Source organism: Amblyraja radiata, unplaced genomic scaffold (assembly GCF_010909765.2).
Source record: "Amblyraja radiata isolate CabotCenter1 unplaced genomic scaffold, sAmbRad1.1.pri scaffold_405_ctg1, whole genome shotgun sequence".
Taxonomy (NCBI): domain Eukaryota; kingdom Metazoa; phylum Chordata; class Chondrichthyes; order Rajiformes; family Rajidae; genus Amblyraja; species Amblyraja radiata.
Window position 1 is genome coordinate 7501 of NW_022630520.1, and position 27549 is coordinate 35049.

Consider the following 27549-nt stretch of genomic DNA (forward strand, 5'->3'; position numbering starts at 1 on the left):
GGACCAGGAGGTCGCAGAGTGACAGAGACACAGAGACACAGTCACAGAGACACAGAGTGACAGGGACACCGAGAAACAGACACAGAGACACAGGGACACAGGGACACAGGGACACAGAGACACAGAGACACAGAGACACAGGGACACAGGGACACAGGGACACGGGGACACGGGGACACAGAGACACAGGGACACAGGGACACAGAGAAACAGACACAGGGACACAGGGACACAGAGACACAGAGACACAGAGTGACAGCGACACAGAGAAACAGACACAGAGACACAGAGACACAGGGACACAGGGACACAGGGACACAGGGACACAGGGACACAGGGACACAGAGACACAGAGAAACAGACACAGAGACACAGAGACACAGGGACACAGGGACACAGGGACACAGAGACACAGAGACACAGAGACACAGGGACACAGGGACACAGGGACGCAGGGACGCAGAGACACAGAGACACAGGGACACAGGGACACAGAGAAACAGACACAGAGACACAGAGACACAGAGGCACAGAGACACAGAGACACAGGGACACAGAGACACAGAGACACAGAGACACAGAGACACAGGGACACAGAGAAACAGAGACACAGAGACACAGGGACACAGGGACACAGGGACACAGAGAAACAGAGACACAGAGAAACAGAGACACAGGGACACAGAGACACAGAGACACAGGGACACTGGGACACTGGGACACAGGGACACAGAGAAACAGAGAAAGAGACACGGAGACACAGGGACACAGGGACACAGGGACACAGAGACACTGGGACACTGGGACACAGGGACACAGGGACACAGGGACACAGAGGCACAGGGGCACAGGGACACAGGGACACAGGGACACAGGGACACAGAGACACAGAGACACAGGGACACAGGGACACAGAGACACACAGACACAGGGACACACAGACACTGGGACACAGGGACACAGAGACACAGGGACACGGGGACACGGGGACACGGGGACACGGGGACACGGGGACACGGGGACACGGGGACACGGGGACACGGGGACACGGGGACACGGGGACACGGGGACACGGGGACACGGGGACACGGGGACACGGGGACACGGGGACACGGGGACACGGGGACACGGGGACACAGAGACACAGAGAAACAGAGACACTGGGACACTGGGACACTGGGACACTGGGACACTGGGACACTGGGACACTGGGACACTGGGACACTGGGACACTGGGACACTGGGACACTGGGACACTGGGACACTGGGACACTGGGACACTGGGACACTGGGACACAGAGACACAGGGACACAGGGACACAGGGACACAGGGACACAGGGACACACAGGGACACACAGAGACACAGAGACACAGGGACACAGGGACACAGAGACACAGGGACACAGGGACACAGGGACACAGGGACACAGAGACACAGGGACACAGGGACACAGACACAGGGACACAGGGACACAGACACAGGGACACGGAGACACGGGGACACGGGGACACGGGGACACGGGGACACGGGGACACGGGGACACGGGGACACGGAGACACGGAGACACAGGGACACAGGGACACAGAGACACAGGGACACAGGGACACAGGGACACAGGGACACAGAGACACAGAGACACAGAGAAACAGACACAGGGACACAGAGACACTGGGACACAGAGACACTGGGACACAGAGACACTGGGACACAGAGACACAGAGACACAGACACAGGGACACAGGGACACAGGGACACAGGGACACAGAGACACAGAGACACAGAGACACAGGGACACAGGGACACAGGGACACAGAGACACAGAGACACAGAGAAACAGACACAGGGACACAGAGACACTGGGACACAGAGACACTGGGACACAGAGACACAGAGACACAGAGACACAGAGACACAGAAACACAGAAACACAGAAACACGGAGACACGGAGACACGGGGACACGGGGACACGGGGACACGGGGACACGGGGACACGGGGACACAGGGACACGGAGAAACAGACACAGAGACACAGAGACACAGAGACACAGAGACACAGAGACACAGAGACTCTGAGTTACAGCGACACAGAGTGATACAGAGACACAAAGACACTGAGTTACAGCGACACAGAGTGATACAGCGTGGAAACAGGCCATTTGGCCCAATTTACCCGCACCGGCCAACATGCCCAGCAACACTGGTCCCACCTGCCAGCGTTTGGCCCATATCCCTCCAAACCTGTCCTATCCATGTACCAGTCTAAGTGCCTCTTAAACGTTGGGATGGTCCCAGCCTCAACTACCTCCTCTGGCAGCTTGTTCCATACACCCACCACCCTTTGTGTGGAAAAAGTTACCCCTCAGATTCCTCTTAAATCTTTTTCCCGCACCTAGAACCTATGGTCCTCAATTCCCCTACTCTGGGCAAGAGCCTCTGTGCATCTACCTGATCTATTCCTCTCATGATTATATCCACCCCTGTAAGATCACCCCTCATCCTCCTGCTCTCCAAGGAATCGAGTCCCAGCGACTCAATCTCCCCCTCCCCTCCTCCCTGCTCCCCCTCCCCTCCTCCCTGCTCCCCCTCCCCTCCTCCCTGCTCCCCCTCCCCTCCTCCCTGCTCCCCCTCCCCTCCTCCCTGCTCCCCCTCCCCTCCTCACATCTCCCCCTCCCCTCCTCCATGCTCCCCCTCCCCTCCTCCCAGATCAAATCCACGGCGTAACATACACAATGCAAAATAAGAAATCCTGGTGAGATACAAACCCCCACAGGCTAGTACGTACCATACACAATGTTACTCACATTTATCCCAGCTTCGGCAGCGTTCTTCCCTCACCTGGATACAAACAGATACTAGTGGCAGAGAAGACTCAATGTAAGGAAAACCCTCACCTTTTTATCTGTCGGCTGAGTCGTCTATCACTTGAGTTTTGTTCTCATAAATCCAAGTTAGTTGAGGAGATCTTCGATCTCGGCGGAACCTCAAACGCTGTTGGAATCTATTTGATCATGTTTTGCTTTCCTTGTTATTTGATCAAACAGACGGCAGTGATTGTAAAGCAAGTGCTTTGTGAGGGTGGGCGTGGGGTGGGTGCGGGGGGGGGGGTTGGAGGGAGTGCAAGGGCGGGGGAGAGGGGCAGCTACATGTGCAGTGCTATTGGAGATATAGAGAGGGAGGGGAGAGAGGAAACCCGGTGAGTCACTCCAGCACATTGCGCCTTTCCTTGATAACCAGCATCTGCAGTTCCTTGTATGCACGGGTTGTCGTCGTGGCTGAGGTGGTGACCAGCGTTTGGATGGGTCGGCTGATGCGTGGGTGAGAGATGAACATAAAAGCGTGGCCGAGTCCCGAGGAAGCGCATCGATACTTCCAGATGCAACAGTGATACTTCCAGATGCAACAGTAGACTTTACAACATTAGAACAGGAAAACAAGGATAAACAACATAGGTATAATTCAGTCATCATACAGGAATACATTGACAGATACTACAGTTTTGTCCAAATTTATACAGATGCATCAAAAGATTCAGTAGATAAAGTAGGAGTAGCATTTATTGTACCAGAATTTCACATCAAAGTAGGGAAGAGGATCAATAATGAGGTCTCAGTATACACAGGTGAAATGATTGCAATATTGTTAGCGGTACAGTGGGTCGAGGATACTAGGCCTTTAAGGACAGTAATTTGCTCAGATTCAGGTTTAGCAATAAAGAGTTTACAGCACAGCCATTCAGACAGTAGACCAGACATTTTGATTGAAATACAACAAACACTATTCAGAATTCAAATGATGGGGCTTACAGTCATATTTTTATGGGTACCAGCACACATTGGCATTAGAGGAAACGAAATGGCAGATAAGGTAGCAAAAGAGGTAGCAAAAAGAAGTAAAATTGATTTAAGTATTAACATAGGTAAAACTGAAATCAAAGACATTATTAAGCAAAGACTGAAGGAAAGATGGCAAAAGCAATGGGATGAAGAGTGGAAAGGACGGTGGTTCTACAGAGTCCAGAGGAAAGTGGGAGAAATGAGATGTGCAGTAAAAAACAGAAAAGAGGAGACAGTAATCTCAAGAATTAGATTTGGACACACTGGTCTGAACAGTACACTTTTTATAATAGGCAAGCATAATACAGGTAGATGTGAATACTGTGGGCAAGAAGAGACAATAGAGCATGTCATTGTACATTGTGAGAGGTATGAGGAGGAGAGAGAACGGATGAGTGAGCAGTTCAGAAAAGAAAGAATACAATTTGATTTGGTAGATATTTTGCAAGGAAGTTCATATAAGTGCTATCAAATCCTGTTGCATTTTCTTAGGGTAACCAATTTGTTCGGAAGGATATAGGTTATTAGTATATGTAATGGTGTTGTTTGATCCACACTCCATACCAGTTGGTGGCGGTAATGCACCAAAAAAGTTGTTTGCCAACCGCCAAAAAACACCACATAGAAGAAGAGGCAGGAGAGGAAGCGCATCGTTTCTCCAGCTTCTGACAGGAGACTTGTGGAGCGCTGATACCTCGGGAACCATGAGTAAAATCGTCCTGTACGACCAACCCGACTTCAACGGGCAGGCCAAGCAGTTTGTGAGGAATGAGACGGACCTGTCCACGATGATATTCGACAACACTGCCCAGTCGGCGCGGGTGGAGGGCCACCACTGGGTCGGCTTCACGGATAAGAACTACAAGGGCGAGTTCATTATCTCGAGTTCATTATCTTCGCGCCCGGCTCGTACAAAACCCTGGGCTGTAATTTCAACCAGAAGCTGAGCTCGCTGCGGCTGGTTAATGAGGATCTGATGAACCCGCAGATCGACCTGTACCAGAATGTGAACTACGATGGCGAGGTCCGCGTAGTGACGGAGCAGGTGAATGACCTGAAGATAGCCGACATGAATAACATGGTCTCGGCTGACATAGTGAAGCAGGGCGTGTGGATCCTCTACCAGGGGGTCGACCAGACGGGGTCGCGACTCATCACCTTCAAGGGCGACAAGTGGCCCAACTACTGCACCTTCGAATGGAACGACAAACTCTCCTCGCTCCGCCCTCTGGTCAACAGCTACACAGAGGTGGCACCCACGCCAAGCGTGCTGCTCCAGGCTCGGCGCAAGTAGATGTGAGCCTCGTCCAGGTGTGAGCCTCGTCCAGGTGTGAGCCTCGTCCAGGTGTGAACCTCGTCCAGCCGCCTCAGCTGCAACTAATCCCCTCCTCCCAGCTCCCCCTCCCCTCCTCCCAGCTCCCCCTCCCCTCCTCCCAGCTCCCCCTCCCCTCCTCCCTCCGCCCGGGCAAATGTCCCGTCGCTTTACTGCTCATTTAAAGAATGAAATAAAATGTTGATCTCAATGCAAAATGTCTCCAGTTGTTTGTTGAGTAAATGGGGACGCGGTTGGCGGGGAGTGGGTGGGATAGACAGGTCTTGTTCCTCACGGCAGCGCTGCGGAGTTCCCGAGTCGGGGACAGGCTGCAGAAACGTCGCCACACACACACACACACACACACACACACACACACACACTCACACTCACACACAAACACACACACACATACACACACACACACACACACACACACACACACACACACACACCCCTCACATACACTCACACACACACAGACACACACCTCACATACACTCACACACACACTCACACACACTCACATACACACACACACACACTCACACACACCCACACACACATACACACACACACACCCCTCACATACACACACACACACACACACCTCACATACACACACACACACACACACACACACACTCACACTCACACTCACACACACACTCACACACACACACACACACACACTCACACACACACACACACACACACACACACACACACTCACACACACACACACACACTATCCGCCACTGGGGGCGCTCTGGAGCAGCTGCACCGCCCGGACCCGCCACTGGGGGCGCTCTGGAGCAGCTGCACCGCCCGGACCCGCCACTAGGGGCGCTCTGGAGCAGCTGCACCGCCCGATCCCGCCACTAGGGGCGCTCTGGAGCAGCTGCACCGCCCGGACCCGCCACTGGGGGGCGATCTGGAGCGGCTGCACCGCCCGGTCCCGCCACTAGGGGCGCTCTGGAGCAGCTGCACCGCCCGATCCCGCCACTAGGGGCGCTCTGGAGCAGCTGCACCGCCCGGACCCGCCACTGGGGGCGCTCTGGAGCAGCTGCACCGCCCGGACCCGCCACTGGGGGCGCTCTGGCGGCGGCGCGAGGAGGCGGGAAACTTTGGCCGTTGGCGGCGCTCGAGCGGAAAAAATGTTTCTCCGGCCCCGAGTGATGTTGATGTTGATGTTGATGATGATGGTGATGGTCTGGCCCGGTGTGTGGTCAATGTGGACAGTGTGGTCAATGTGGTCAATGTGGACAGTGTGGTCAATGTGGTCAATGTGGGGACATTGTGGTCAATGTGGGGACAATATGGTCAATGTGGTCAATGTGGTCAATGTGGTCAATGTGGGGACATTGTGGGGACATTGTGGTCAATGTGGGGACAATATGGTCAATGTGGTCAATGTGGTCAATGTGGTCAATGTGGACATTGTGGTCAATGTGGTCAATGTGGACAATGTGGTCAATGTGGACATTGTGGGGACATTGTGGTCAATGTGGGGACAATATGGTCAATGTGGTCAATGTGGACAATGTGGGGACAGTGTGGTGAATGTGGACAATGTGGTCAATGTGGTCAATGTGGACAATGTGGTCAATGTGGACAATGTGGAGACATTGTGGGGACATTGTGGTCAATGTGGTCAATGTGGACAATGTGGTCAATGTGGGGGCATTGTGGTCAATGTGGGGACAATATGGTCAATGTGGTCAATGTGGTCAATGTGGGGACAGTGTGGTCAATGTGGTCAATGTGGACAATGTGGTCAATGTGGACAGTGTGGACAATGTGGTCAATGTGGACAATGTGGTCAATGTGGACAATGTGGTCAATGTGGACAATGTGGTCAATGTGGGGACATTGTGGTCAATGTGGACAGTGTGACAATGTGGACAACGTGGTCAATGTGGTCAATGTGGACAATGTGGTCAATGTGGTCAATGTGGTCAATGTGGACAATGTGGTCAATGTGGACAATGTGGTCAATGTGGTCAATGTGGACAATGTGGACAATGTGGTCAATGTGGTCAATGTGGACAATGTGGGGACAGTGTGGACAATGTGGTCAATGTGGTCAATGTGGACAATGTGGGGACAGTGTGGTCAATGTGGTCAATGTGGACAGTGTGGACAATGTGGTCAATGTGGACAATGTGGTCAATGTGGACAGTGTGGACAATGTGGTCAATGAGGACAATGTGGTCAATGTGGACAATGTGGTCAATGTGGACAATGTGGTCAATGTGGGGACATTGTGGTCAATGTGGTCAATGTGGACTGTGGACAATGTGGTCAATGTGGACAATGTGGTCAATGTGGACAATGTGGTCAATGTGGTCAATGTGGGGACAATGTGGACAATGTGGTCAATGTGGACAATGTGGACAATGTGGTCAATGTGGACAATGTGGTCAATGTGGACAATGTGGTCAATGTGGACAATATGGTCAATGTGGACAATGTGGCCAATGTGGTCAATGTGGACAATGTGGACAATGTGGTCAATGTGGTCAATGTGGTCAATGTGGACAATGTGGTCAATGTGGACAATGTGGGGACATTGTGGTCAATGTGGTCAATGTGGTCAATGTGGGGACATTGTGGACAATGTGGTCAATGTGGGGACATTGTGGTCAATGTGGGGACATTGTGGGGACATTGTGGTCAATGTGGACAATGTGGTCAATGTGGTCAATGTGGATAATGTGGTCAATGTGGACAATGTGGTCAATGTGGACAATGTGCACAATGTGGTCAATGTGGGCACAGTGTGGACAATGTGGACAATGTGGTCAATGTGGTCAATGTGGGGACATTGTGGGGACATTGTGGTCAATGTGGGGACAATATGGTCAATGTGGTCAATGTGGTCAATGTGGACAATGTGGACAATGTGGTCAATGTGGGCACAGTGTGGACAATGTGGTCAATGTGGACAATGTGGTCAATGTGGGGACATTGTGGGGACATTGTGGTCAATGTGGGGACAATATGGTCAATGTGGTCAATGTGGTCAATGTGGACAATGTGGACAATGTGGACAATGTGGACAATGTGGACAATGTGGTCAATGTGGTCAATGTGGGGACAATATGGTCAATGTGGTCAATGTGGACAATGTGGGCAATGTGGTCAATGTGGACAATGTGGACAATGTGGTCAATGTGGGGACATTGTGGGGACATTGTGGTCAATGTGGGGACAATATGGTCAATGTGGTCAATGTGGACAATGTGGACAGTGTGGTCAATGTGGTCAATGTGGACAGTGTGGTCAATGTGGACAGTGTGGTCAATGTGGACAATGTGGACAATGTGGACAATGTGGACAATGTGGTCAATGTGGTCAATGTGGACAATGTGGACAATGTGGACAGTGTGGACAATGTGGGGACAGTGTGGACAACGTGGACAGTGTGGACAATGTGGTCAATGTGGACAATGTGGGGACAGTGGACAACGTGGACAGTGTGGACAATGTGGACAATGTGGTCAATGTGGGGACAGTGGACAACGTGGACAGTGGACAATGTGGACAATGTGGGGACAATGTGGACAACGTGGACAGTGTGGACAATGTGGGGACAGTGGACAATGTGGGGACAGTGTGGACAATATGGTCAATGTGGGGACAATGTGGACAACGTGGACAGTGGACAATGTGGGGACAGTGGACAATGTGGACAGTGTGGACAATGTGGGGACAGTGGACAATGTGGACAATGTGGGGACAGTGTGGACAACGTGGACAGTGTGGACAATGTGGGGACAGTGTGGACAATGTGGACAGTGTGGACAATATGGTCAATGTGGGGACAATGTGGACAACGTGGACAGTGTGGACAATGTGGGGACAGTGTGGACAACGTGGACAGTGTGGACAATGTGGGGACAGTGAGGACAATGTGGGGACAGTGGACAATGTGGACAGTGTGGACAATATGGTCAATGTGGGGACAATGTGGTCAATGGGAGGACAATGTGGGGGTGGGGACAGTGTGGGGGTGGGGACAGTGTGGGGGTGGGGACAGTGTGGGGGTGGGGACAGTGTGGGGGTGGGGACAGTGTTGGGGGTGGAGACAGTGTGGGGGTGGGGACAGTGTGGGGTGGGGACAGTGTGGGGGTGGGTGATCATTTCTGGGATCATTATTGTAAGCTTCCACTGGACCCTCTCCAGTGCCAGCACATCCTTCCTCAGATATGAGGTCCAAAATTGCTCACAATACTCCAAATGTGGCCCGACCAGCACCTTAAAAATCTTCAGCATTACATCCCTGTTTTTATATTCTAGTCCTCTATAAATAAATGCTCGCATTGCATTTGCCCTCCATGTTGCTGGACTTGATGTGGGTTCAGGGGATGAGAGGGTGGGGGGGGTGGTTCATACCTGTGGTACTTTGTGTTGGTATGGGCTTGGTGCAAGTACTGTGTACATGAAGGTGCTGGTGTAGTCAGTGATACATGTGCTGCCCTGCAGGGGAAATGCAAGGCCAATCAATTACTTCCAATCTTCTCTGAGCACTGATTGTGATCCACTGGTTCACTGCAAAATGTATTAACATCTGTGATGATTTGTTTCTTGTAGTTTACTCAGTATTCAATCAAGAGGAATCTACCGGAGTCACATATGTTTCTGCCATCCGTTTATCCAATGTTACGTTGGTGGGCTACACTGGCATGCAGCTTGAATCTGGAACCACAATCACCTGGTCAGTTCTACATCCTTCTGTTCACAGTGTCATTTTGGTTCACACCTTTGGGACAACCGATGTCCACTATGGTGACTTCTACCAGCTTCGTGTCGTGTACAACATGACTAGTGCATCTCTCCAGTTGCTAAATGCAGATCTGGCAGACAGTGGGATTTATGAGACTCTCATATCGTACCCTGGCTTGGATGGAAAGAAAAGTCACTATCACAGCATTCTTTACATTCAAGGTAAGTCAATGATCAACCATTTCTCAACTGTGGCAAGAGGGACAATATACAGTATTCCACATGCCTGTGCTTTCCCTTGTACTCTCTCTCCCTCTCTTTCTTTCTTTCTCTCTCTCTCCCTCTCTCCCTCTCTTCCATCCTCTCCCTCTCTCTTTCTCTCTCTCTCTCTCCTCCAACGGGCAGAACTTGGCCTCACCCTCAACAACTTCTCTTTTGACTCCTCACTTTCTCCAAGGTAAAGATGTGGCCAATGGTACTTGCATGGGCCCCAGCTATGCCTTCCTTTTCGTTGGTTACATCGAACAGTCCTTGTTCCAAACACACACTGGCGCCTTCTCTATTGTTTCTCCACTACATCGACGACTGCTTCCTGCACTCATGCAGAAGTCATTAACTTTATCACTAACTTCTACCCTGCCCTCAAATTCACAGACTCTCTCTGAAACCTCTCTCCCCTTTCTTGATCTCTCTGTCTCCATCACAGAGGACAGACTGACATCTGCTACCAACCTTTATCTGAACTACATCTCTTCCCGTCCTGCCTCTTGCAAAGACACTATCCCCCATTTCATTGCCTCCGTCTCCGCTGCATCTGCTCCCAGGATGATATTTCCATTCTAGGACATCTGACATGACCTATTTAGTAAATGTGGTTTCCACCCTGCTGTCATAGATGGACCCCTCTCACCACTCGCTCCCCCTCCTCCCAGGGGAAACCAGGATATAATTCCCCTTGTCTTCATTGTTCACCCCACCAACCTCTGCAAACAACACGTCATTCTCTGATCTTTCCACCACCTCCAACATATGCCCTCCCTCGTTCATCCCTACCCACCCAAACCACCCTTTCCCCGGGTACTTTCCCCTGCAACTGCAAGAGATGTGACAACTATCCCTATACAAACTCCGTCGCCTCCATCCAGGGAACCTGGCAAGACAGAAGCCTCCTTCCCAAACTCCCACAATCACTCTGAAGAAGGGTCCCAACACAAAATGTCCGTGTTGTCCATAGATGCTGCCTGACCCACTGAATTGCTCCAGCACTTTCTGTCTTTTTTTGTAAGTCAGCATCAACAGTTCCTTGTTTCTCTTTTAAACATGTCAGTGTATCTGCGCCCTTGAGCATCTGAGAACATTTGGCATATCCTCAAGGATTTCTTTCGAACTTCTACAGATGTCCTTTTGAAACTATTCTGATAGGTTGTGGCAACTGCTCTGCTCTCGACCTCCTGGCTGTGGTGGACACAGTCCAGTCTATAATAGGCTGGTCACTTCCTTGCATCACCCATCTTCACGATGCATCACATCAGGAAGGCTCTTAGTATTATCCAGTCTGCCTGAGACCCTGATCATTCCCCTTTCAACAGACAATAGGTGCAGGACTAGGCCATTCGGCCCTTCCTTTTGAGAGAAGATACAGGAGCTGGAAAGTCCAGAAACCCAGACTTGTGAACAGCACTTTCCCCACTGCTATCAGGCTCCTGAACCAATCGGCCTTTCATTCACTACCCTTCCCGGAGTTGGTGCCATGTACTATTATGCAGGCAGATGGGACCAGTGTAGATGGGGCTTCTTGGTTAGCATGGATTAGGTGGGCCGAATGGCCTGTTTCTATGTTGTATGACTATGACTATATTTTAACTTCCTCATTTGGTTATTCTGGTACATGGTACGTTAATTTTGTTTTGCACAACAAACTTTGCTTTGTTCTGCTGTTTTTCACTTGTTTATTATAGTATGTGTCATTATGTATACTGTGTACGTTATAGCTTAATGCAAGCAAGGCTCCTTATTGCCCTCTGGTGTATATCTGAATCTGAATTGTAGTAAATGGTCGAGCTCTGAAGAGTGTTGCAGAAACAGAGAGACCTGTGGTATAAATGCATAGTTTCCTGAAAGTGGCAACAGAGGTAGACAGGATGGTGAAGAAAGATTGGCAATTCTTGCCATCATCGGACGGTACTGAGTATTGGAGATAGAAACAAAAAGCTGGAGTAACTAAGCGGATCGGACAGCATCTCTGGAGAAAAGGAATAGGTGACGTTTTGGGTCGAGACGCTTCTTCAGACCCGAAACTTCACATATTCCTTTTCTCCAGAGACACTGTCTGACTCGCTTAGTTACTCCAGATTTTTGTGTCCATCTTCTGCAGTTCCTTCCTACACATATTGAGTACAGGAACTGGGAAATCTTGTTGCAATTGTAGAAGTCGGTGTGGTGAGACCACACTTGATTATCATGCACAGTTCTAGTCATTTGCCCTTTTGGAAGAATGTCATTAAGCATAGATATGGTGGATGGTACAATGTTTTTTCCCTCTCTAGCCCCACTTCCCCCCCCCCCCCCCTTCTTCTCTTCCTCTCTTCTCCCTCTGCTCTCTTTCACTCTCTCTCTTCCCAATCTCTCCGCTCTTCTCTCTCGGTCCAATATGTAACTGTCTGACATCAAAGTTTTATCAGTACAAGTTTCTTTGTTGCTTTCATTTGTTCTTTTTTGATGCAGAAATGTTGAAAGTGCCTCTGATAATCCAAACTCGAATTGACATTAATCAAATTATACGTCTTAAATGTATTGTGAAAAATGGGGAAACAGACACAATTTTATGGTTGAAAGGCGGCGTAGCTATGCGTAACAGCAAGGTTTATAAAATATCATCCAGCAACAGAACAGTGAGTTTTAACAGTGCTCGTGTGGCTAACTGTGAAACGTACACATGTGTCATCAAAAACAAGATCAGTGAGAACCACGGATCCCATGTACTTCTAATTGAGGGTGAGTTTGTAATCGTCTACTTCTTATTAAGGGTGAGTTTAACAATGGTCCAATTGAACTATTTGTGTGTTGGATAACTCACAATATTCATGCTCCTGCACTGATACATTTTCAGCCTTTTATAACTATGGTGTTGCACTTTGGGAGGTCAACTATAAGAGGAAAGTATAGAATAAAAGCAGTACCCTTTGTAGCATTGAGGTAACCAGGGATCTTGGAGTCCAAGTCCATAGTTTCCTGAAAGAAGCAACACAGATAGTTTGATCAAGAAGGCATTTGGCATACTCATATAACAGTACGGTGCAGGAATAAAACACACCCTTTAGCCAACAATGTCTGTGCCAAGTTAAACTAATCTCTGGCAGCACACGGTTCATTTCCCGCATGTCAATAAGTCTATCTAAAAAGCCTCTTAAATGCCACTATTGTAGTCTGCCTCCACCACTGCCCTTGGCAATGTGTTCCAGGCACCCTGACCTCTGTGTAAAAAGAACCTGCCCTGCAAATCTCCTTTAAATGTTCCCCCTCTCACCTATCTATGTCTCTCATTTAAGAGTGTTCAATGATTACAGGTACCATATACTTTAAATGCAGCTCCACCACCGACTTTCTGTCAAGTAGTGGTCCACCACCTCCTTTATACAGGACTAAATTACAAGAGTGCACTTGAACTCTCCCCCGAAGGTCCCCCTGAAAATATGCCGCCAATCTCAAGCTCATGGGGATCAACTTCTGCGGCTGCTTGTCTCTGCAACTCTCTGTTCCCATAGCCAACTTCCAAGGTCAACTTTGTGGGCTGGTTTCACCCCCCCCCCCCCCCCCCCCCCCCCCCGAGGCCATGCCCTCTGTTAGTCCAGCAAAGGGGTTATCAACAATATAATACAACAAAGCTATGGAACTGAAGGTGCCTGAAAATAGATGTACATCTATCAGGCCTCCCTCCCCTCATTCTCCAACTCTCCAGAGAAAACAAGCCAAGTTTTTCCCAACCTATCTGTAGCCACCAACCTCTAATCCAGGCAGCGTTCAGGTAAACCCCTTCTGCAACCTCCAAAGTCTTCATGTCCTGGCTACTCTCCAGTCCTCTGCAACCTCACTTGTTGCTCGAAGAGTTGTAATGATGTTTATCAGTGATCTTCTCTTTTGCCTCTCAATAAGCTGGGGTAGATCCCATCCGGCTCCAGGGATTTACCCACCAATCTCTTCAGCAGCCTCCACTGCCATTTTAACTTTAAACTGCCCTAGCATGTTAGTATTCCTCACACTGATCTCACGTAACTCCAGTCTGAAGAAGTGTCTTGACCCCAAACGTCAGCCAGCCCTCTCCACAGCTGCTGCCTGACCCGCTGAGTTACTCCAGCACTCTGTGAAACGTCACCTATCCATGTTCTCCACAGATGCTGCCTGACCCGCTGAGTTACTCCAGCACTCTGTGAAACGTCACCTATCCATGTTCTCCACAGATGCTGCCTGACCCGCTGAGTTACTCCAGCACTCTGTGAAACGTCACCTATCCATGTTCTCCACAGATGCTGCCTGACCCGCTGACTTACTCCAGCACTCTGTGAAACGTCACCTATCCATGTTCCCCACAGATGCTGTCTGACCCACTCAGTTACTCCAGCACTCTGTGAAACGTCACCTATCCATGTTCTCCACAGATGCTGCCTGACCCGCTGAGTTACTCCAGCACTCTGTGAAACGTCACCTATCCATGTTCTCCACAGATGCTGCCTGACCCGCTGAGTTACTCCAGCATTTTTTCTATTTTCACTTCCCTCCATGTCCTGGTCGTCGGGGATACAGATGCAAAATACTCTTTTGTGTTCTGTGATACAGTCCTGTTGCATGAAGGTGGAATGAGTGTAGATTAACCCAATAACCATCACTTCCATGGTGGGACAGAGGGTCTGTTTCTGTGCTGTGCCACTCGAGATGTTGTCCATCAGTCTTTGATTCTAATCCGTTACGACGCCTTTCCAAATGTCTGAAACTCCCCAGAGCACTGGTCATAGTCCTCACGCTGTCATGGTGCAGCACATTCTGATCTGAATGTTAGATAGAGCTCAGTGCTCACAGAATCAAGGGGTATGGGGAGAAAGCAGGAACAGGGTACTGATTAGGGATGATCGACCATGATCAAAGTGAATGACGGTGCTGGCTCGAAGGGCCAAATGGCCTACTCCTGTACCAATTGTCTATGTATCTATGAATTTTCCTGGAAATCCTTTTAACCAGTAACCTGACAGCCAGAATCAGCTTTCCGTCAGTTGTGATGTAACTTTGTAAACTGTATTGAGACTGATTCTCATTTCTTGCTCCAGGATTGATAGACCTCCACCAATATTCGTTTGTGTTGTCTGTTCTCTCGCTGATCAGCACAGTAACAACCTTTGGTGCATCGGCCTTCATCATCTTTTATGCTCTGGGTGCTTACCGAGGTAACAGGTGCACCTTTTATACAAACTCATTGTATCAGACAGTTGTGCATTACACGTGGTTGATATGTTGTGAAATGAGAACTATCTGTTTGTGCCTCCAGTTCACAAGCGACATGTACAGCTGACAGCTCTCTTCGTCTTCTTCCAGCTCATCTCCTTTGTCTTCTTACTGGTGGCAGCACTCTTCTGCCTGGTTGATCCAAGTAAGTGCTGCAACATCTTTGTCTTTACATTCTCACAACAGCCTCATTTCTTTGCCATACATGGAATGGGCTCGCCCCGCCTTACCTCTCTGAGCTGCTCCACCTATATGCTCCTGCCCGGTGCCTCAGGTCAGCTGATCAGCTGCTCCTTGAGGTACCAAGGTCTAAGCGGAAGCTCAGAGGGGATAGAGCCTTTTCTGTTGCTGCTCCGGCACTCTGGAACACCTTGCCGTTGCACATCAGACAGGCCCCCTCACTGTCCATCTTCAAATCCTCCCTAAAAACACATTTTTATTCTTTGGCTTTCGACACTGGCTGAGGCATTGCTCCTGTTTTTAGTGCTTTTAATGTCTTTTAATTTTTAGTGTGTTTTTTATAGTCCTTCGTTTTACGGTTTTTAATGGTTTTTAATTGTTTGTAATAGCTTTTTGTTCATGAGTTCTCATGTACAGCACTTTGTGGCAACTGCAGTTGTTTAAAGTGCTTTATAAATAAAGTTATTATTATTATTATTATTATCCATGAGATAGAGAGTGTCCCTTGGTCTAGCTGAGATGCATGTCCACACATTGAACTCGTCTGAGAGTTTTGCTGTGTAGTGCTTATTTTGATGGAGTGGGGCAAAATACCAACTTGCACTTAGAACTAGTCTGCCCAAAACGTGTTGGTCTCGCAGCAGAGTAAGATGTCCATCAGTGAATGTTACCGACTGGCCCACTCCACACTAGGAGTACGTGCTAGGGACACATGAAGCTCGGTGCAGCCAAAACCAAGGAGCTCAGTTTAGGGTCCTGCTGCTGGATAATGGGGGGCTGGAGTGCTGGAGTAACTCAGCGGGTCAGGCAGCATCTGTGGAGAACATGGATAGATGCGTTTCACAAAGTGCTGGAGTCACCCAGTGCGTCAGGCAGCATCTGTGGAGAACATGGATAGGTGACATTTCACAGAGTGCTGGAGTAACTCAGCGAGTCAGGCAGCATCTCAGATCGAGACCCTTCTTCAGAATCTGACAAGCCACAAATCTGTGTTTGGTGAATATGTGCTAATTGTCCTGTTATTGGATGTGGCCTTTGGATCTTGTACATACATTAATGCGGATAAGTGTGTGACGTTGCACGTTGGGAGATCAGATGTAAGGGGAAAGTATATCGTAAACCAAGCGCGGACCCATTGGGCTCGTTCCCCCAACGCAATATTCCACCACTCACCCATAGCCCCCAACTACGCAGGTACGGCTGATGGGTTCCCGTTGTGACGCCAGAGATCCCCGCTGTGACGCGAGTCACGGCAACCCTCCCCCATCTGCGCAGGCGCGGCCGGCAAGTGGGAGCGTGCGTGCAACCTTTTAAAAGTTTAAAATGGCAACAACTTGTGAAATATAAGATCAATGTGAACGCATCTCACTCTCCCTCTTCAGTCCCCGAGTCCCCTCCTCCATTAACCTCCCCCTCCCTACTCTCCACCAACCCTCCTCTGCTTCCTCCTGCGCTCATCCCCTCCTCTCTCTTCCCCCTCCCCTCCTCAATTTTCAGATGCCGATCTGAAAATCGTGAAAGGCCCCAACTGTGCACGCACGGATACCGGGCCCACTGTGCACGCGCAGGGCTGACGAGCCTCCCCCAACTGCGCAGGTGGGGCCGGGGAAGTGGGGGCGCTGTTTCAAGTTAATTTAAGTTTTAAAAATAATGTGGATAAATGTGAGGTTATCCACTTTGATATTAAAACCAGGAAGGCAGATTACTATCTAAATGGCGTCAAGTTGGGAAAAGGGGAATTACAACGGGATCTGGGGGCTCCTTGTACAGGGCCCTAGTGAGACCGCACCTGGAGTATTGTGTGCAGTTTTTGGTCCCCTCATTTGAGGAAGGACATTCTTGATATTGAGGGAGTGCAGCGTAGGTTTACAAGGTTAATTCCCGGGATGGAGGGACTGTCATATGCTGAGAGAATGGAGCGGCTGGGCTGGGATTGTACACTCTGGAGTTTAGAAGGATGAGAGGATATCTTATTGAAACATATAAGATTGTTAAGGGTTTAGAAACATAGAAACATAGAAATTAGGTGCAGGAGTAGGCCATTCAGCCCTTCGAGCCTGCACCGCCATTCAATATGATCATGGCTGATCATCCAACTCAGTATCCTGTACCTGCCTTCTCTCCATACCCCCTGATCCCTTTAGCCACAAGGGCCACATCTAACTTCCTCTTAAATATACCTAATGAACTGGCCTCAACTACCTTCTGTGGCAGAGAATTCCACAGATTCACCACTCTCTGTGTGAAAAATGTTTTTCTCATCTCGGTCCTAAAAGATTTCCCCCTTATCCTTAAACTGTGACCCCTTGTTCTGGACTTCCCCAACATCAGGAGCAATCTTCCTGCATCTAGCCTGTCCAACCCCTTAAGAATTTTGTAAGTTTCTATAAGATCCCCCCTCAATCTTCTAAATTCTAACACGTACAAGCCGAGTCTATCCAGTCTTTCTTCATATGAAAGTCCTGACATCCCAGAAATCAGTCTGGTGAACCTTCTCTGTACTCCCTCTATGGCAAGAATGTCTTTCCTCAGATTAGGAGACCAAAACTGTACGCAATACTCCAGGTGTGGTCTCACCAAGACCCTGTACAACTGCAGTAGAATCTCCCTGCTCCTATACTCAAATCCTTTTGCTATGAATGCTAACATACCATTCGCTTTCTTCACTGCCTGCTGCACCTGCATGCCTACTTTCAATGACTGGTGTACCATGACACCCAGGTCTCGTTGCATCTCCCCTTTTCCTAATCGGCCACCATTTAGATAATAGTCTACTTTCCTGTTTTTGCCACCAAAGTGGATAACCTCACATTTATCCACATTAGACTGCATCTGCCATGCATTTGCCCACTCACCCAGCCTATCCAAGTCACCTTGCAGCCTCCTAGCATCTTCCTCACAGCTAATACTGCCCCCCAGCTTCGTGTCATCCGCAAACCTGGAGATGTTGCATTCAATTCCCTCATCCAAATCATTAATATAGACACGCTAGAGGCAGGAAGCATGTTCCCGATGTTGGGGGAATCCAGAACCAGGGGCCATAGTTTAAGAATAAGGGTAAGCCATTTAGAACGGAGACGAGGAAACATTTTTTCTCACAAAGAGTTGTGAGTCTGTGGAATTCTCTGCCTCAGAAGGCGGTGGAGGCCGGTTCTCTGGATACTTTCAAGAGAGAGTTCGATAGGGCTCTTAAAGATAGCGGAGTCAGGGGATATGTGGAGAAGGCAGGAACGGGGTACTGATTGGGGATGATCAGCCATGATCACATTGAATGATGGTGCTGGCTCGAAGGGCCGAATGGCCTACTCCTGCACTTATTGTCTATTATCTATTGTCTTAAAGCTGTGCCCTCTAGTATTTGATATTTCCATCCTCTGACTGTCTACACTATCTATGCAATTCTTTTTTTTTCTTCTATCAGGTCAGGTTCCCTTTGTGGGCCAAATGGCCTGCTGCTGTGCTGCACTGTTCTATACAATGCAAATGTTTGTCTTTAGTTTTCTGAGTCTTGTGGTAAATCTGAAACCAGAATTCATAATTTCTGATATAGATTCTGCGATATGGAACATGACAATGAAGGATTTTTTCTGAGGGTTTTTAATGTTTGCAAGTTTACTCGCTAGAGCAGGTGGGGCTGAGCTGAGAAAGGGGCATCCTTTGAATTCAGGCAAATGTGGGAAAGGGGATGAGCAGAAGCATGGAGCCAATCCAGCTGGGATGGTGTTGGGTGACTGAGCTGGCTTGTGTAGGTGTGGCCAACATATCTCACCCAACATTCAGATTGTTACTGATCATCAAACCTCACTAAAATCCTCACTTCAACCCTTGTCTTTTTGCAGACTTTTCCACCATGTACAAAGTTCTCGAAGGCTTGATATTTGTCACTGCGTTAACAATGATTGTATATGTTCTCCTGATATACCTCCAACCTGAAAACCAACTCAAAAGATCGTTTTTGTTAAAGAGATGTAAGTTTAAACCGTTACATTTAATTTAGTGCTTATTGTCATGTGTACCGAGGTAGAGTGTTTGTGTGCTATCCAGTCAGATGGATACTATTCATGATTGTAACTTCTCCCCAGCCCTCTGACCATCCTGCTCCTGAGATTCTAGGGACCAGCTGGGATACCAGAATTTGGGATACACTCCAGAGAAATGTTCATCACTGCACAGCATTGAAATGTTTTATTCTTTAAAATGTTCAAATGGGGACATCGTCCGAGTGTCAGCCCTGGTCAAGGACAGTGGTTTGGATCTGATGATGCTTTAGCTCTGCCACACTTGAGTGTGTCTTTCAGTGGTGCCACCTTGCTGTTTACCCAGGGCTGCTTTTAACATAAGGATTGCCTCAGAGTGGAGAGGGTTGTGAACGGTAAGGAGGTGCAATTAGATGTGCTTTGCCTCATAGCTTCAGTGATCTGGGTTCAATCCCGACCTCTGCTGCTGTCTGAGTAGTGTTTGCACGTTCTCCTTGTGACCGCGTGGGTTCCCCCAGTAGTTTCCTGTCACATGCCTTGGCTCTGTGATAGGTCCAATGACTGTGAAGGTGGTAAAACAAGTGGATAGGGTGGAAAAGAAGCAGCTCTGGTGGTATGCTTGTCTGTCATTTGAAGCATTGTGTATACAAGTGAATAACTCATTTTAAAGCCGTATAAAACATGATTAAACCATGTTTGGAGTGTCGTGCAGCTCTGCTCACTGTATTACAGGAAAGATGCAGAGGGTGCAGTCGAGATTCACCAGGATGCTGTCTAGATTAGAGGGCATTAGATATAAGAAGAGGTTGAATTCTCTGGAGCGTTGCAGGCCAAGGAGTAAACTGATGGAAGTTCATTAAATGATGTGAGTCAAAGATAGGGCAGACAATCACGGTCCTTTATACCGGGTAGAAATGTCAAATTAGGTACATGGATAGGACAGGTTTGGAGGGATATGGACCAAACGCAGGCAGATGGGACTAGTGTAGCTGGGACATATTCGCCAGTGGGGGCATGTTGGGCCGAAGGGCCCGTTTCCAAACTGTATCATTCTATGACTATGAAAAACTTGAGGACATTGCATTGAGGTGAGGGGGTGAGCAAGCCCCACTAGCCTTGGCCTGGTATAAAATCAGCAAGTACATTGTCTCAGGCTGAGAAAACACCGGGACTTGTATCTAACTTATGTCTTGCGCTTCACACACTGACAGATCAACGCAACATTTTTCTGGTGTATGAAGTCTGTGCCATTTTCCTTTCATCCATACCACTCTACCAGGGACAACGTTCCCGTGAGTACTGATGACAAAGAACAGCGTTTCAGAGGGTGTGTGTAGAGGGGAGAGTGTAGAGGGGTTGTGTAGAGGGGTGTACAGAGGGGGGGTATAGAGGGGAGAGTGTAGAGGGGAGAGTGTAGAGGGGGGTGTAGAGGGGGGTGTAGAGGGGGTATAGAGGGGGGTGTAGAGGGGGTATAGAGGGGAGAGAGTAGAGGGGTGTGTGTAGAGGGTAGAGTGTAGAGGGGTGTATAGAGGGGAGAGTGTAGAGGGGGTGTGTAGAGGGGGTGTGTAGAGGGGGTGTGTAGAGGGGGTGTGTAGAGGGGAGAGTGTAGAGGGGTGAATAGAGGTGGGGTATAGAGGGGAGAGTAGGGGTGTGTGTGTAGAGGGGTGAGTGTAGAGGGGGTATAGAGGGGGTATGTAAAGGGGGGGGTATAGAGGGGGGTGTAGAGGGGGGTATAGAGGGGAGAGTGTAGAAGGGGTATAGAGGGGAGAGTGTAGAGGGGGTATAGAGGGGAGAGTGTAGAGGGGGTATAGAGGGGAGAGTGTAGAGGGGGGTATAGAGGGGAGAGTGTAGGGGGGGTATAGAGGGGGTGTGTAAAGGGGGGGTATAGAGGGGGGTGTAGAGGGGAGAGTGTAGAAGGGGGGTATAGAGGGGGACGTATAGAGGGGGGACGTGTGTCGGGGGGGTTAGGGAGGGGTGGTGAGTTTCAGGGGGGTTATGGAGGGGGACGTGGGTTGGGGGGGTATAGAGGGGGGACGTGTGTTGGGGAGGATGTCTGGAGGGGTGGTGAGTTTCGGAGGGGTTATGGAGGGGTGAGCTTCGAGGGGATGTCTCGTGAGGATGGGTTTCTGGGGGAGATGCACAAAGTTTCTGTAGTGACAGCTGTTGGGAATAATTTTGTAGTGAAGGCTGTTTGCACCATCATCCTCCGTTACAATAGGCAGATTATATTAATTTTATCCAGATATATCCTTGCATAATAATTGATGAAGTATTATTCATTCTCAGTATTATTGATGTGTGGGTGAATAACGGAGTACCTGTGCTTTTGTGCCCACAGTTAGGAATTGTGGACAGTCAGGAGAGAATGTTTTGGGGGTGGCAGCCACCACCCTGGTGATTTACATTTATGCTGTCGGTGTGCCTTTCCTCATCTTCGTCAAGTCCAGTAAGTGTCCACAGCCACTCTCACCTTTACTTTCCTCCAATAATTTGTTCTGCTCACGCCTCCCCCCCCCCCCCCCCCCCCCCCCATCATTAGAGCATCACACGAACAAACCCATCAGCCCAATATGTTTTTCCAAACCAAACATGATGCCAAAGCCATCTCTCATCCGCCTGCACAACACACATAATCCATATCCCTCAGTCACCTGCCTATCCCAAACCTGTGAAATATCACACCTGCCTCCACCATCGCCCCCAGCAACCAGCACCACCCACTGTGTAAAATAAACAGTATAATGTGGATAAATGTGAGGTTATCCACTTTGGTGGCAAGAGCAGGAAAGTAGACTATTATCTGAATGGTGGCTGATTAGGAAAATGGGAGATGCAATGAGATCTGGGTGTCATGGTACACCAGTCATTGAAAGTAGGCATGCAGGTGCAGCAGGCAGTGAAGAAAGCCAATGGTATGTTAGCTGCTGCTACGTGAAGCTGAGAGAACAATACACAACGGTATGTTTGATATCTCACATCAGTTCAGCTAATCCAACTCCTTCATCGACATTACTATCAATTCCCTAATCATATTCTCATAACTTTCTCAGAGAATTCCACAGATCATTAATCAATCTTCTGTGTGGCAAGTGTCAATGCTGTTGACATAGTCCATTCTTCTCTTCGGTGAAGAGCGTGGGACTGCCACAGTTTTGGCTGGAGTTATTGGGGATCTGGGCACTAGACCAGCTTGGAGCATGACTGTAACATTGGCAACTCTCCAGCTGTGGTAATGAACCCAGCAGCCGCATGCCGACCAATACTCACAGCTCGCTGAAGTGATAGAAGGCCGGGAAACCCCACATTAACACAACCCTTCTCATGTTTTATTCACAGTGAGGTCGTGGACGATTGTTCGCAGACTCAGTAGAGTACCATCGCGTTTAAACTGAAAAGCTCAGAGGCAGGTGAGTTTGAGTTTTCCCTTAGACCTTGATGCCAGTATCAGCCCAATGGCGAGGTGCAGAGAAACATAGAAAATAGGTGCAGGAGGAGGCCATTCGGCCCTTCATCGAGCCAGCACCGCCATTCATTGTAATCATGGCTGATCGCCCCCTATCAATAACCCGTGCCTGCCTTCTCCCCATATCCCTTGACTCCACTAGCCCCTAGAGCTCTATCTAACTCTCTCTTAAATCCATCCAGTGACTTGGCCTCCACTGCCCTCTGTGGCAGGGAATTCCACAGATTCACAACTCTCTGGGTGAAAAAGTTTTTTCTCACCTCAGTCTTAAATGACATCCCCTTTATTCTAAGACTGTGGCCCCTGGTTCTGGACTCGCCCAACATTGGGAACATTTTTCCTGCATCTAGCTTGTCCGGTCCTTTTATAATGTTATATGTTTCTATAAGATATCCCCTCATCCTTCTAAACTCCAGTGAATACAAAGGGAAAGGGAAAGTCGGCAGCTGTGTAGACAGTAATACAAGCCAAAATCAAATGGCGTGAGGGGAAGTGTGGGCTGATAACACACTGCGATTAAAACACTTAGTTAAATGAAGTCTGTGATAAGATAATGAAAAAGGGGAATATGTGTTAGACTTCCTGAACCAAATCCAGATAGGATCAGAACAACAAGGCTGGCCACATACCTCTGATGCTCAAAGTGGGAGAGCTAAACAAGCTACATACGCTCCCATTTCTAATACAGTCCGTACAAAGTCATGAAGATTTGGAAGCTGATGTTTGGATAAAGTGTATATCCAGCAGAGCTTGCGTGTAACAAACAGCTAGGGGGAGAGGGCCGGGGGTTTAGTTAGTGAATGCTGTGGGACAAGGCTGTCTGTTGATGATGCTTCCTGGCTGGCTGTAAGCACTGGCACCACTAACCCGTCATTCCCATTACCTTGCCTCCACAGAAGTGTTGATCCCACAGCAGAGTACCACGTTTGTGTTCTACAGCCACGGGGATTGTAGGCATCCTGATCACCATCACACAAACCCAAGAACTCTGGTGAGATAATAAAAAGGTGGTGAATTCAGAATACTCACGGACAGACTTTGTCACACAAAGGACAGCCCAGAGGCGAGCAGAAGATTTAATAGGACAGACTCAGCGTGATTAGTATATGGAATGAGCGGGCAGAGGTTGAGGCAGGTACAATAACAATCTTTCAAAAACACTTGGACAGGTGCATAAGTCACGGTGGCCCAGCGGTAGTGTTGCTGCCTTACAGCAAAATGCAGCGCCAGAGACCCGGGTTCGATCCCGACTACGGGTGCTGTATGTATGGAGTTTGTATGTTCTCCCCGTGATCGGTGTGGGTTTTCTTCGAGATCTTCGGTTTCCTCCCACACTCCAAAGACCTACAGGTTTGTAGGTTATGTGGCTTGATAAAAATGTAAAAATTGTCCAGTATAAAAAATGGTCCAGTGATGCTCTACCTAGAGCTTTTCAGCGAACTACATCCAGATCCAGATACATAATATAATAATAATAATAATAATATATCTTTTATTGTCATTGCACGTCAGTGCAACGAGATTTAGTGTGCAGCTCCACATATAAAGGGATCAGAGGGATGTGGGCTAAATATGGGCTAATGGAACGAGGTTAGATGGGGTATGTTAGTCGGCATGGATGTTGGGCCGAAGGGCCAGTGTCTGTACTGTAAGCCTCGACACACTGTCCGGTGAAGTTACTTGGGTGGGACTTAGGGAGGAAGGTATACATGTGACTAAGCACAGTGACATTCTTTGCTTGCAGACACCCCCCTCACGTTGCCTATTCCTTCGCTCCCTAGATGCTGCCTCACCCGCTGCGTTTCTCCACCATTTTTGTCTACCTCCAACATACGAACCTGTCATTACCATCTGACCCTTCAATATGCCTATCTCTCATCCGTCCTACCCAAGTAAACCCAATCTCTGCCGCCTCATAACTGAAATACTCCATTCCAGACACCATCCGGGTGAATCTGCGCTGCACTCTCTCCACAACAATCGTACCCATCCTGTACCCGGGAAGCTGTAATGTCATAGGTAGACAAAAGTGCTGAAGAAACTCAGCGGGTGCAGCAGCATCTATGGAGCGAAGGAAATAGGCAACGTTTCAGGCCAAAACCCTTCTTCAGACTGATGTAGGATGGGGAATGGGGGGGGGGGGCGGGGAGAAAAGGAGAAAGGAAGAGGAGTAGCCCTGAGGGCTGAGGGAGAGCTGAGAAGGGGAGGAGACAGAAGGGCTACCGGAAATTGTAGAATTCAATGTTTATGCCGCTAGGGTGCAGACTGCCCAAGCAGAACATGAGGTGCTGCCCCTCCAATTTCCGGTGGTGCTCGCTCTGGCCATGGAGGAGGCCCAGGACAGAGGTCGGATTCGGAATGGAAGGGGGAGTTGAAGTGCTGAGCCACCGGGAGATCAGGTTGGTTATTGCGAACCGAGCGGAGGTGTTCGGCGAAACAATCGCCAAGCCTCCACTTGGTCTCACCGGTGTAGATCAGCTGACATCTAGAGCAGCGGATGCAATGATTGAGGTTGGAGGAGTTGCAGGTGAACCTCTGCCGCAACTGGAATGACTGCTTGGGTCCTTGAATGGAGTCGAGGGGGGAGGTAAAGCGACAAGTGTAGCATCTCTTGCGGTTGCAAGGGAAAGTGTCCGGGCAGGGGGTGATGCGGGAGGGAGGGGAAGAATTGACCAGAGAGTTACAGAGGGAGCGGTCTTTGCGGAAACAGACAGGGGGGGAGATGGGAAGATGTGGCGAGTGGTGGGGTCACGTTGGAGGTGGCGAAAATGACAGAGGACTATTTGTTGTAGTGACAAGCTGTAATGTCATGACCTTGTCAGGAGTCCACCGAGTGAGCGAAGGACATTGACGGTCCTGATATTACCAGCCCGAGTGCAAAGTGCCCCCAAACATCTCAAACCCTGAATAAAAACCAAGACCTGCCCTTCTGGCCAACACAGTATTTATTGCGATTGAAGTGAAAGTCAGAAGGGACCAACTGTTGTACAGTAAACACGCACTTTTCTCAGAAAGTTGACGATTTAAAATTCACCATCTCTGAGTAAAAGTGGGACGTGGTGCATAAATGATGCAGGCAAGTCTCGTCATCTCCAGCTGATGGAATGTACCGTCGTGATCAGCACAGCCCTAACTCCAACATCCTGCACACTGAGACGCGCTGAAATAGTCAGACACATAGTCGCTCAGGCGCCGGGCCTCTGCCTCTGCCTCCGCTGGATCTGCCTCCCTCTCCTGCCCCGGACACTGGAACACGAAGATCTCGGCGCAACATTTCCCCAGCGAGGGCTCTTCCTTCTGCAGCCGCTCCTTCTCAGCCAGCGCATCGTCGACCCCGTCAATAATGGCCACAAGGTTGGACCTGCCTGGTGACACAAGACATGTTGAGAGAGAGCCGCGTCTGTAATAGAAACATAGAAAATAGGTGCTGGACTAGGCCATTCGGCCCTTCGAGCCTGCACCGCCATTCAATATGATCATGGCTGATCATCCAACACAGTATCCTGTACCTGCCTTCTCTCCATACCCCCTGATCCCTTTAGCCACAAGGGCCACATCTAACTCCCTCTTAAATATAGCCAATGAACTGTGGCCTCAACTACTTTCTGTAGCAGAGAGTTCCACAGATTTACCACTCACTGTGTGAAAAACAAATTCTCATCTCGGTCCTAAAAAACTTCCCCCTTATCCTTAAACTGTGACCCCTTGTTCTGGACTTCCCCAACATAGGGAACAATCTTCCTGCATCTAGCCTGTCCAACCCCTTAAGAATTTTGTACGTTTCTATAAGATTCCAAATCTTCTAAATTCTAGCGAGTAGAAGTCGAGTCTATCCAGTCTTTCTTCATATCAAAGTCCTGACATCCCAGGAATCAGTCTGGTGAACCTTCTCTGTACTCCCTCTATGGCAACAATGTCTTTCCTCAGATTAGGAGACCAAAACTGTAGGCAATACTCCAGGTGTGGTCTCACGAAGACCCTGTACAACTGCAGTAGAAGTTGTACAGTTGTACAGTACAGTAATCCCGCTCTTTACCTTTCCACGGACGGACACAGGTCACCTACCTATTCTCAAGGTCAAGTAGTTGAGGTAGAGGTGATAGAGAGAGCCGCGGGCGCCAGTCAGTCGCTGCCCGTCCAAGGAGCAGCGGTGGTAAAGGACAGACAAGGTGGCGGGTTTCCGTACACACACGCACCACAGGTAGAAGATGCAGGGCAAGATCCAGACACAAGGCAGACACCACATGCAGTGTGGACACATCGGGCAGGGCGCGGAGCCCACAGACATCAGGCACACCAGAGCCCACGGGCAGCAGAGCCAAGGCACGGCGCTGAGGATGATGAGGCCGGCGTCTAGCAGACACTCCCGTAGCAGAGCGGACCCCGACAACGTGCTCCCCCCTGCCCGCTGCCGGCTGTACGAGTGCAGGCGGCTACACAGAGCTCCACACACAGACAGTACACACCAGGCGGCCGTCCAGCCACACAGCCGGGCGCGGCTCATGTACATCTGCTCGTACCTGAGCTGCAGCTCCTCACCTGCCCGCAGGTGAGTCAAAC

The 27549-nt window shown here is 49.3% G+C and overlaps 1 protein-coding gene and 1 long non-coding RNA gene across 2 annotated transcripts; both read left to right on the forward strand.

Annotated features, from left to right (window-relative positions):
* Window positions 1-4540: 4540 nt before the first annotated feature.
* Window positions 4541-23984, forward strand: LOC116969913. The gene is made up of 12 exons (XM_033016672.1): window positions 4541-4741; window positions 4777-5115; window positions 6158-6450; window positions 8557-8726; window positions 9745-10098; window positions 12601-12870; window positions 15195-15311; window positions 15413-15514; window positions 19389-19517; window positions 20738-20818; window positions 21865-21972; window positions 23929-23984. Exons 1-12 carry the CDS (start codon window positions 4541-4543, stop codon window positions 23982-23984), a joined length of 2220 nt encoding a protein of 739 aa, XP_032872563.1.
* Window positions 21938-24011, forward strand: LOC116969912. The gene is made up of 3 exons (XR_004410959.1): window positions 21938-21972; window positions 22863-22933; window positions 23886-24011. It is a non-coding gene; the product is annotated as an uncharacterized LOC116969912 (long non-coding RNA).
* Window positions 24012-27549: the final 3538 nt, after the last annotated feature.